Source organism: Symphodus melops, assembly GCF_947650265.1.
Source record: "Symphodus melops genome assembly, chromosome: 10".
Taxonomy (NCBI): domain Eukaryota; kingdom Metazoa; phylum Chordata; class Actinopteri; order Labriformes; family Labridae; genus Symphodus; species Symphodus melops.
The window spans coordinates 16,245,067-16,257,365 of record NC_136700.1 but is presented as its reverse complement, the minus strand read 5'-3'; the positions used below and the strand labels follow the sequence as shown (position 1 = coordinate 16,257,365).

General features: G+C 40.2%; 1 protein-coding gene across 2 annotated transcripts; it reads left to right on the top strand.

The window, feature by feature from the left end:
* Positions 1–233: 233 nt before the first annotated feature.
* On the top strand, positions 234–10,719 carry pdcd10a (programmed cell death 10a). 2 transcript variants are annotated; one of them, XM_079354525.1, is made up of 8 exons: positions 234–358; positions 4,699–4,882; positions 6,625–6,678; positions 6,886–7,003; positions 7,593–7,719; positions 9,317–9,395; positions 9,489–9,571; positions 10,002–10,719. In XM_079354525.1, the coding sequence occupies exons 2-8, from the start codon at positions 4,793–4,795 to the stop codon at positions 10,081–10,083; spliced, it is 633 nt and encodes a 210-aa protein (XP_079210651.1). In that variant the 5' UTR covers positions 234–358; positions 4,699–4,792; the 3' UTR covers positions 10,084–10,719. The 2 variants fall into 2 exon arrangements, with proteins under 2 accessions (XP_079210651.1, XP_079210652.1); XM_079354526.1 differs by lacking the exon at positions 234–358 and adding an exon at positions 375–525.
* Positions 10,720–12,299: the final 1,580 nt, after the last annotated feature.

Sequence of the window (12,299 nt, the reverse complement as noted above, 5' to 3'; positions counted from 1 at the left end):
TGGTCATAATAATAAACCAGGTAAGAATAAAAACGTTAGAACTTCACAACATCAGTTTACGTTGAAGCTGTTTAAAATGCGATTTTATGTCATTTAAAAGAACAAACGCGTCTGTACGCAGCTCAATAATAAGGGACAGCGAAAAAAGGGTTAAAAACGACACCACCTGCTCCTTCTGGGATTTGAAGTTTACTTTGGTGTCTATTACAACGGAGGCGTATGGGGGAGAGTTTCCGAGAGAACTACAAGCAGCCTCTCGTGCGATACCGAGGGACGTTCACTCAGCACCTCCCACCCGGCTCTCGATGTTTGTCAGGAAGAAAAACTTCCTGATTGACATAAAGCACAACAAGAGAAGGTGAGTAGACCCCGTTTGATCAACTAACTGTGCATTTCGCTCTCTTGTTGAGACATGTTTTGTATTATCATCATCATCAGCGGATACTTAGATGGTAACGTGGCGCTGTTTATCTAGGAGCGGGGTGGATCACCTGCTGTGAACTGGTAATCTCTTCCTACCTGCAGGTAGGCTATAATTAGCTCTTTTCTAAGTGTCCAACTTATCGCCGTGTTCTCCGTCAATGGCAGCATTAAACAGGCTGCAGTCATGCCTTGCAGCTACTTCCCCAGCCTCTCCATCAGTTGGATGAGGTGACTCGTTGGGGTACAGAGGTTAGTCCATCTCCTCTCATCACCCTCAGCGTCTTGATGCCATGAGCATCAATACTATGAACTTTGGGCCGTCTGCTGCTTTTTGAGGATACCATTCCACACAGCTTTATATGTTAAGGAATAACTATAAAGGTTTACAGACGTTTTCAGAAAGGCCTTTGTCCTGACAAGTGTAACTATAAGCCATAGTTGTGCGCAAACCCCGCGGCAGGCACACCTAACAGGTATTTGTTACACCTTGGTTAATAGGCTGGATGAACAGGTGTGGCAGTATCTGTTGTTTGTATTGAGCGTCTATGAAATAGGAATATTACATGTATCTCTGTCAGTGTCATCCTCTGTCCTTCTACTCCAAAAAAACTGCAGGCAATCTTTTCTTATTTCAATTAAAGACAATTCGCTAAACCTTAGATGAAGAATGAAGGTGTTTCAGGCCCAAATTAAATGTCTGTGTCTTGGCTGTTAATAACCTTAAAAGTTAAAGTGTCTTTATTATCCCCTGTGAAATGCAATTTATTTTGCAGTCAGCAATGATACTTCACCAGGCCAACAAAAAAAGACAACATAATACCACAATTGAAAACAATCACTATAGCCAATAGTCCAAAGGGAACAATATCGAATCTATTTGATGTGGATCTTTTCTGAATTTAATTTCGGGTTTGCCTTTGATTCATTTACTGTGTTTTGTTGTCACAGTTGCACATGCACACCTACTCTTGTGGGCCTGTGGTAATATAAATTCAAGCAGTTTCATCTGTCAATTGTTTGAATTGTGTGAATGGTCCTGAGGGGAAAAGAAGGTCAGAAAACAGCTGGATTGACGTATATATTCTACAATGTTTTAATATAGATAGATAGATAGATAGATAGATGGATAGATATTATTTTCACAAAAATGTTGTGATCTGAGAAAAGGGACAAGACCTCACAGACAGGACAGGCAGGACAAACTTCACTGATAGGACAGAAAGGGCAAAAAGCCAGACAGACAAATAGGATTTATTTAGAAAAGAATGGCATGGTCATACTGATTGAGCTACTGAGAAACACTGCACATTATGGTTTGCTGTAGTTTTAGTAAGAAAGGAAAGAATTTTTGTAAAAAAAAACAATTCAATAAAATAGAAAAAAAAAAAAAAAAAAAACAGCAGTAAACAGGAATCAGATTTGAAGGTGTTGCAAAAAAGAGGACCAAGATATTTTAAAAGGAAGCCATATGATTTTTTAAAGATGCTGTCAATTTTCAAAGTTTTGAGGTTTGAGTCGTCTGTGTGAGTAGGTTGAGCCGGTGGAGTATGGATACTTTGGTTCTGTCTTTCCAGGTTTGTAGCACAACTTTTTTTTTTTTTTATTGGCAATGCTGAGAGATATTAAGAAGAAGGGTTTGAGGGGTTTTGAGAGTGACAGAAAAGAAATGTCACCTCGTAGTGCAATGACGGGGCATTGGAGGACCTCAGACAGCTCGCTCATGACCTCGGAGCTGAAGGTTTTGAACGTGTGTGCAGGTCCAGAGGGCGTGGAAGTAGTCATCAGTCGTGGTGGGACAGTGTGGACAGGGGTTATTTTGGCTGAAGCCCATACAGTAAAGTTTGTGAGAGGTGCAGTGTGTTTTCACGGATGACCTCAAACTGAACGAGTTTGGTTTTTGAATTACACATCGTAGAGAATATGTTATTGCATTGTTTGTGATTTGGGAGATTGTTGATCCGTTTGTCTGTCGGAGTTGGTACTGTTCTATCTTTAGATGTGTGGATTGAGTTTTGTGGTGTTGAAACAGTTGTAGTTTTACATAGAGAGGGCTGTGCTAGTTAAAGGCTGAGTTATTCATGTATTTCCTGATCACTTCTTTGAATGAAAGTAGCAGTGGTCTCGTATGTTGTGATTCGCTGCCCCTGACTGGTGACTCCCCTCCATTCCAGTTTGGGAAGTTGGCGGTTTTATTGTTGATTAAGAACATGGGGTTACTCCAGAGTGGGCTGTGGATGGATGGCTGTAGACTATATTGGAATTTTTCATGGGACTTCCACCATGCTGATAGAGTTGTGTTGATTGTGTTATGCTGTTTATAGCAGCTTTACGTTTGAATGGATTCGTCTACAAATGGGAGCGTGTGTATTTGTAATTTTCCAGATGAACTAGTTTCAATATCTAACCAGGGGGGGTTGCTGTGGTTTGTCCAATGTCTGATGGATAGTAATTGGTGTGATAGAAAGTAGTAGTAGCAAGAATTAGTGGCTCAGTGTCCACCATATTGTTTGGATTTTTGGATGGTAGACGGTTTGATTCTGGATTTATTTTCTTTTTCCAATAGAAACGAGTGACTGTACTGAGAGAGGGGCGGGGTAGTAGGGCTCATTGCAACAAGGGTAGTTAACTTCAGGGAGGTTTATTGTGATGGTGGAGATTCGGCCTATTGAGGATAATGGTAATATCTTCTGTCTTTCCTGAGTGTATTTTATTTCTGGCAGAAGAGGAGCGTCGTTGAGTTACAATTTCCAAGTTACATAATCCATTTGGCTGCGTCACTTTATGGACTGATGGAAGAGATGATGATGATGATGGATGATTTGTGATATATAATAGGATGTCATCAGTATACAGACTGATTTTGTGGTGATCTGATTTGGATTTGACGCCTGAGATATTGTGGCCGCCAAGGAGTTCAATTAAAAGGGCAAAAAGAAGTGGAGATAACGGGCCATCCTTGTCGAGTTCCTCTTTGTAATTGGAATGGTTTTGATATCAGTCTATTAGTTTTGACAGTGAGTTATAGTGAGTGTAAACGGCTTAAAAATTTTGGTTTTAAGTCACTGGGGAAGCGTGCAAATAAAATCAGCTTCAGAGGCGCTATCGTGAAGAGCAGAGTGTGTTTCTCTTAACCGAAAAAATACACGTATAAAACATTGATAAGCTTTGGATGGACAACTGAAGATGTTAGTGAACTATTTTAGCTTATTTAACCTTCGTGTGTATTCATGTCATTTATAGGGATACTCTTCACACTGGCTGCCAAAATAATCCACCCTTTTCTTTGCTCTCCGTCCCAGGAAACGTCTGACACATCCCAGCAGTGATACTGCACGAGGCCTGAGGTTTACCACATTAGAAACTTTCAGCCAGAGAGGGCAGCAAAGCATTACTTTTCAGGCTCCTTTGTAACTCTGCTCGTTGTTTTCTCCCGCTGCTGTCTGCGTCTGAGCCCCCTCTGTGCATGCCTGACACTCGTCTGATCGTCCTGCTCAGTGGCCCTGATGACTGTCTCCTTACTTATGTGATGGAGGCAAAACTTAAACATCCATCAAACCTTTTTAAGGCCTCTCAGTTACACTCTTAAACGACCAATCAGGTTATCAGAAGAAGGGATTTACTGCAGTCTTAAAAAGTAAAGACACACATCAAAACAAACTTGGTATCTTAAGTGTATCCTTAGTGTATTGTGTGTGTGTGTGTGTGTGTGTGTGTGTGTGTGTGTGTGTGTGTGTGTGTGTGTGTGTGTGTGTGTGTAACAGACAAACATAGCAGCTCGTGAAAGAGGATCTTTCTCTCTTATATTAACCACCAGTTTTCACTTCTTCCTTATTGCTGTTAGACGACACTTGAGTGTGTGTTCCTGGTTCTAAACTTAGCCTTTATTGCGGCGATACGATGGGGTGGGGTGTTCCTCATGATGAAGGTGTGACTCATCTCAGTTTTGTCCCCATTGCACCCGTTGGAACAGTAAAGTACACACGCCCTCCCACAATGTGACTCTTGTGTGCTGATCATGACTGAATGGCTTCATGGGAAGTCGTACACATGGGCGTTTCGTGACCCTGTTTGAAGAAGAAATAAAGCACTGTACTCAATATGCATTTTGAGTCAAATACATCTCTCTTCACATTTCATACAGTAATATTTACACACTAAATCAAAGCGGTTGAAATGTTTTGTTTTTTTTCTGAGGATAACAGACTTTTCTCTAGGCGCCTCTCTTCCTCGTCTCTTGTTCTGCTTGCTCACACTCGCTGCTCTCCTCTTCCTCAGGTCCTTGTCCGTTTCCATCCTGTCAGTCTCTGCGAGTGATTCAACGTGCTGAAGCGAGCGCACAAACAATTGATCGGCCATCGATCGGTCAAGGATGACCATGGAAGACACGAGGAATGAAGCGGACACTGCCTCGACGGTTTCCATGGCTCTCTACAGTGTCATGTATCCCGTCTTTGACCAGGTAAAGTTTCAAGGTTGTAGTTAAAAAGGGAGTTAACATGCAGACGCGTGCAGTATGAGAAGACTAGTTACAGTGAACGTAGTTATCTCATCGTCTTCCTGACAGATTTCTGAGCCCGAGATAACGTTGTAATCCCTTGAGTATTCAATTTGTGGATGTCAGTGAAATGTCTTTGTTGTCATGGTGACCACAGGATGCCTTGTAATTGTAGTTTAAATATCGGAGTTAGTCAACCTGGAGGTAAGCATCGCTCTTGACAGAAAGCTAACAGGATTGCAGAAAAAAACACCATGTGGCAAATAAAAGTTTATGGACCCCCAAAGTTTTGTTCAACATTATCATCTTTATTGCTGACACTGACATGTAGGAGTACAGTAAACCATACATCTGGTGATGTCAGCAGCTAAGGTAAGGCTAGAAACAAGCTACAACATGACTTTAATGCCATCACTATAAAGAAAAAAAAAGTTTATTTTTGTTTTTGTTTTGTTTTTTTCTTTAACCAGGCTAACATCCTGACACAATCCTCTGTTGTCTCTATTAACCATTTGCTAACACACTCCGTGTTTAGGGCAAGTAAGAGCAACCCCCCCCCCAAAAAAAAAAAAAATCCCCCAAAAAAACAAGTGGAATATCTAGCGCTGTGCATGTGCTCTTTTTCAGGAATCTAACCAAACAATCCATCCAACGTTTGCTTATTTCCAGCTTTAAGACTCATTTCTGCTGGAGAAAAAAAACACACCCATATAAATGTTTAAAAGGCCAAACTGAAAACTATGAAATACACACAAGAGGTTCAAAGGGGCACATTTTAATTGAAAGGAGGCAAGGCGAAAAAAAATCAATGTGGAACATAAAATGTGGCAGCACATACCGAACAGCAGCGAAATAATTGGCCCATTAATCAACAAATAACATACAACTGTACTGAAGCAGTTTAAAAGCTCCTTCTTCTTTGTGTAAAGGGCAACATACAGGGATACTTGTCGGGCAGAACCTTTCATACGGTCTCATGGAGGACAGAAATGTTGTTAAGTATCGGAAAAGCGCTTTAGATTTGACAACTTTGGGAAAGTTTCTTTTTACAGGTGCCCCTGGTGACTCATGAGCTTGTGCTGCTGATCGTGTAATCACATCATTCCTCAGCTCTCTTTCTCTCTCTCTCTCCCCCTCCTGTCCATCCACTCTCCAACAAAGATTACACCTGCCAAATAAAAGTTTAAACGCCAAACATAAGACGAGTCTCGCCTCTCGTTGGCTCTGATCGCTTCAACTCTTTTCTTTTTTTCTTTTTTTTGTTTTTTGAAGTGTTTCATTTCACCCATTCTTGAGTATTTCACATCGTCTTAGTGAGGCTTGATTCAGAAGTAATAATGAAAAGACACCTCATTGTCACCCTGTGGGGGTATATTGGGAACAGACAGACATTCAAAACCTGCTTATTTGTTCAAGTTGTAATACCACAGTATCAGCTCAGAGGATTGGAATAGACTTCAAGTCTGCTGAAGTTGAGATGGAGATACAGATGGACAGACTTAGCACAGCTTTTCACAACGCAATAACACAAAGTCCTCTTTTGATATTGCAGAAAGCCTGGCTTGTATGTACTCTCTGCAGAATTACATTTCAGGACAGAGAGGAAGCCGTGATAAGAGCGAAGCTGTGTGTGTGTGTGTGTGTGTGTGTGCATGTGTGTGTGTGTGTGTGATGATTTGTGCTGATGTGTGTCTTATAACTTTCAGTTGGAGAGCATCAACTTATCAGCTGCACAGACCTTGAGAGCTGCTTTCATAAAGGTAATTTTTTTTTTGTCTTTTTAGGTTTCATGGCATGGCCCTGCAATCTTTTCTCTAAGGCCCAAACTTTTTTTTTTTTTTTATTACAAATAATTTAAGAGCATAAGTTTCTGGTCATCTTTTAGAGTTAAATGAATTTAGCTCTACAGGACACCAAGACAGGCGGTGATTGCTTCTATTGCAGCTGAATGTTGGTGTGTGTTTCAGGCAGAGCAGGAGAACCCGGGTTTGACCCAGGATATCGTCATGAAAATACTGGAGAAGAAGAAGTTAAGAGTCAACTACAGCGAGTGTCTACTTCGCATGGCTGGAGATGATGTGGAAGGTAAGTTCAGTGTATGATGCGTGAACGGACAGAAGTAGAGACTGTAATGTGACATGAAGAGGTTTGTGTTGCTGTAAGCTCAGCAGGCTGGATGAATATCACCATAGCTTTGCATAGGCTTCTGTGATGCGTCCGTCAATGCTACAATAGTCTGATTCTCCACTAGGGGGAGCTGTTTCTCCACAAATCAGCTGCTCTCCGGTTATAAAATGTTCCTCACTCCCCTCTCTGCCTGTAATTGAATTCCTTGTGCCATGTACAGTGATTGATGGTAGTAATGAATTCACACATGCACACGCGCAATTTGGATGAATTTTAAATGTACCTCCTGCATGGCACAGCCCGAGTTCTACCTTAATCCTGCTTTCACTCAACAAGCTAAACACAGACGCTTTAAATTACCTGCACACGCTTCCACACATTTCTATTTGATCCTGTATACATGTGCACAGTGTGTTTTTTTAAAATGTAGCAGTGTCATTAATTGCTTCATTTCAGTCTCCCTTGAAGTTGTTTTGAATGTGTGTTGACGTGCCTGTCACCGAGGAGTTTGACGTCGGTATTTTTCCTGTCCTCTTTGTGTTCCCAGAATTTGTGATTGACAGGCCAGAGCCCGAGTTTCAGGAGCTAAACGAGAGAGCCCAAGCTCTGAAACACATCCTCAGCACCATACCAGATGAGATCAGTGACAGAGCAGGCTTCCTACAGACCATCAAGTAAGGCGGCCCAGTGTGTGTGTGTGTGTGTGTGTGTGTGTGTGTGTGTGTGTGTGTGTGTGTGTGTGTGTGTGTGTGTGTGTGTGTGTGTGTGTGTGTGTGTGTGTGTGTGTGTGTGTGTGTGTGTGTGTGTGTGTGTGTGTGTGTGTGTGTGTGTGTGTGTGTGTGTGTGTGTGTGTGTGTGTGTGTGTGTGTGTGTGTGTGTGTGTGTGTGCACAGTTTACACCAAGTCACATCTCTGTCGCAGATTATTTTTGTCAAATTTGATTTTATTGTATTGTAAATATATATATATATATATATATATATATATATATATATTTGTAATTTCATTGTATAGTACACATGTCTTAATGATTATTGCAACTATAGTTTGATTAGTTGTGGATTCGGTGGAATAGATGTTCAAACCAGAGAAGTGATTGGCTTTAAAGAGAATCACGTTTTCTCGATGCAGCATAATGGGACAAAGACATCTAGTGTTAAAAAATGGTACTGCAGTCCAAATTAAAAACTGTTAGATCTGTCACTCATGGGGAAGCTTCAGTGTTCAACCAGCTCTGCATCAGACTTTAAACATTTCTGCACTCTAACCTTTGCATTTATAAAAAAGCAACTCTAATAGTCTCTGGTAAAAAAAACAAACAAACAACAACTAAATAAATACAGACCATTCTTGACCAGAAATTAAATTAAGGACATACTGGCTGCTGGGTTGTTGCAGCATGTTTCCTAATGTCTGATGATATAGTAAGGTCATTATTTCATTCAGTAGATACCTAATGTATAGCTCCTTTTAAAGCTAGGGTTGTAAATTGATTTACAAGTACTGTTTGTAATGTGGATATTCTCTTTCTTGCATGGAAAAGAAAAGTGAAAAGAAGTAACCCAGTATACCTCTCGCTGTCACAGATTTCCTTTGCACTGAGCCCTTTCCCTCCACTAATACAGTAGACAGGCAGATGATGTGAACTCTATTGTTGTTACAAGAACCATAAATAACGTTATTTTGAACATCTGGTAGAAGATCTTTGTAAGGTATCAGAATAAGAAAACACAGTGTTATGCACAACTGAAGTTCCTAGATGCTGATCTTCATGTTGAAGTTTCCTCATATGTAATGGGATAGTGATGACTCAGCTGTAGCTTCCCAGCATGCCAGTATATATATCCCTTACCACTGCACTATACCCACACATTAAAGAGAGAAAGTGAGAGATGCTTCATTTTTTTTTTCTTCTTGGCCCACTTTGCCATTATTTTGATGGAATTCAATACTCTTAGTGAGTCACTGCTTAAGTTACTTACCAAGCGGAGGGCTTAGGAAAAAAAAAAATCAATTCAAAGGGAATGCTAAAAAAAAAAAAGTTATGCAACGGTAGATTTCCAGCACTTAGGAAGGGAGAAAAAAAAAGTTGAAGGTGACGAAGCACGTCGGAGAAAAAGGAGGAAGATAAAGGAGACAAGGGGCAGGATCAAAGATTCTTACTTGAGAGTAACTTGAGAGCATCGGTGCCTGATACAAAAAAAAAAAAGCAGACAGATTGAGAGATATTGTTTTTCTTAACAAGAACCCATTTGTGCTTGTCACCCTCAGAGACATTGCCAGTGCCATCAAGGAGCTGCTCGACACGGTGAACACTGTCTTCAGGAAATACCAGTATCGGAACAAACGGGTGAATAGATGCTTGACGAGGAACAGCTGCAGATGTGCAAACCTTTTCTGTGAAATGAGTGGAGCTCAAATGATGTCTGTGTTTATTGTTTAGGTTCTGGAAAGGCAGAAGAAGGAGTTTGTGAAATACTCCAAGAGCTTCAGTGACACACTCAAAACGTACTTCAAAGATTTAAAGTATGACATTGTTCCTTGTTTATTCCTGTTTTTTTTTTTTCTGTTGGTTTTCTTTTTTTTTTTCTTCCGTCTCATCACACACATATTCAGCCTCTTCACAAGCAACACGTTTAATAGTTGTACACGCACATGCCATACACACACACACACACACACACACACACACACACACACACACACACACACTGTCTTCAGCATGTAAATGGTCGTTTGATCACAGGCCCGCTTCTATCAAATCCACCAGTGCTGAATAATTCCCTTGACCCATTTCCTGTGGATTCGTGCGGGCTTGTATTCTCTGAAACCTGACATTCTCCATTCCCACCAGATCAAAGCGTTTCCTGGATCAACCATAAATATTGTTGCCATGGTTCCTTTGCCGTATGATTGACACACATGTCCTTGTGTCTCTGTCACACTTTGTTTCCAGTGCGATCAACGTGTTTGTCAGCGCCAACCGGCTCACTCACCAAACTAACATGATCCTGCAGGCCTTCAAGACGGTGGTGTAGCAGCCCGAGAGGACATTTTGATTAGAGAATAGATGATGTGAGGCGTTGTAATTTGTAAAGACTTTTTTTTTTTTATTATTTTGGCTGTATAATTTATAATTCTGTGGCTTTGAGGGGAGATCAGGTAGTCTGAGGTTCAAAGCAAATCAGGTTGACAGTAATTGCTAGAGATTTTTACCTCTCTTTTATGTTGTTCTTTTATCAGATTCTTAAGTCGATATATCTCCCTTCCTTTATACATTTCCCTCTGTGTTCAGAACGGTGTAGCTCTAACAAAAGTTAAGAAGAAATGTGATTATTCCCCCATGTCCTTAAAAGTTTGGGGATTGCACAAATCTAAAAGAAGTGCAATGAAATGCAATTGTATTATGTTTCCCAATTCTCTCCATCTTCTCATTCTTCTATTGTAAAAGATCATCTTGATCTATATGGCAGTATCATATTCTTTGGTACCAATACTCTGTCGCTATCAGCATACATCACATTTAACTTCAGTCCGATATGTTCTTATCCTCAATCCATGTGCAGCGATGTTTATGCATTGAAATGGAGGATGTGTTCACTGTCTGCTTTCTCTGTGCTGTCTGCTCCACCCTGTGCATCATAAACACAACACTAAAGGTGAGCAGTAACTCAGATGGCTGTGCTCTCTTTCTTTTTTTAATCGAGCCCCAGGTTTTGTGTGAAGACTTCATGTGGACTGTCTTCTAACAATTGAATAATGAAAAACTAGGACAGCAAAGCTGAAAGAAGAAGGAGGGGTCAAACTAAAGACAGAAATATAATGTGTGAAGAACTAAGGTGCTGATGTATTTAAATACTTAAGATTACACAAAAGAAATTTGGAATGAGTCTGCATTTCCTTTTCAGATTTTTCTATCTACCGGTGTGTCTGCAGATTCTAACTTTGTGTTATGACCCCTAAAACTTTAGACAGCTGAGGCTTACTAAGTATCTTACAATAAAAGCAAAAGGTTGTTTTGTTAGTTTGCCATTTTTAATCATCAAATTGGCTACGTACAGAGCTGCTGTGGAAGTTATTTATTTCGATGGAAGCATGGTGTTCGTCGCCTGCAAAGTATTTCTGCCTGTCATACCTCCACTGGTGCCAACAGAGTTGTCAGCTGGAAGCCCCCTTTCAAAGACGTTTCCTCGCTTTCATCCCAGAACATCGCTGTGTGGTGGGACAGCATCAGGAAATCTGAAATGGGAACCCTAAGAAAAGACTTTAAGCCTCACATCATTATTGTAATTATTAATTTGGGCTGTTAAAATGTTTAGTTTTTATACTAATGGAAATTTGCTGCCATATGATATTTCCTTTAAAGGTAAGTAGTAGTTACTAGTTAGTGAGATATTTTCTTTCAGAAATCCAACATCCATTCGTAAACATCTAGTTATATGTTAGAAATACATATCATCAATTTAAAAAGAAAACAAAGAGCAGTACTGTAGCACAGCTGCATCCACATACTTTAAAAGGGTTGGCTGAAGGAGTCTGTGTGTAAAGCACAAAGTGGTAGTTAGAGAAAAGTGTTCATCATTCAAAGACGGATAAATACAGTCACTATTATAGACATAAATCAATATAAAGATCAACACAATACTGGATTTATGTGTAATGACCTGAGGACATTTCCAGTGTTGGAGCAGCAAATGTCATTAAAGGCCTTGGTGCAAACTTGTTGAACTTAACCAAACATGAACTTTCTTTACTTTCTGCTATACCTTTATGTTTTGCTTCATTACAGTGACCCCAAACACTTGTCCTTGAATAAGTAAGTTGGAAAAAATGAATACCAGTTCTTGAAATCAGACACAAGAGTAATGAGTGTGTTGAAAATAATTTAAAAATAGACATAACTTCCTGTTAAAAATCAAAGAGGTCTGTCATTGAGAAAGACTTCCAAAAGTAGCTTTCTTCAGTTTGAAAATGTTGTATGAAAGTGCTTCATTTCTGCCGGCTTGCCCTTGCGTCCTTTCTTTCTCTGCCTGCACATCTTTCCTCACAGTCTTAAAGATCCGTACCAATTTTCCCCCCCCCTCATTCCAGCAATTTATTCTTCTCCCTGTATAATAGTGGATTTTCCATGGTGGATTTGTGGTGGGCTATTTTGGGCTCTGCACTGGCTCCTGCATGCACCACTGTAATCCAATTGTGATAGTGTTAATTTTTAAAGCTTTATTATTGAAATTGCTGAGACCTCATTTTGCTG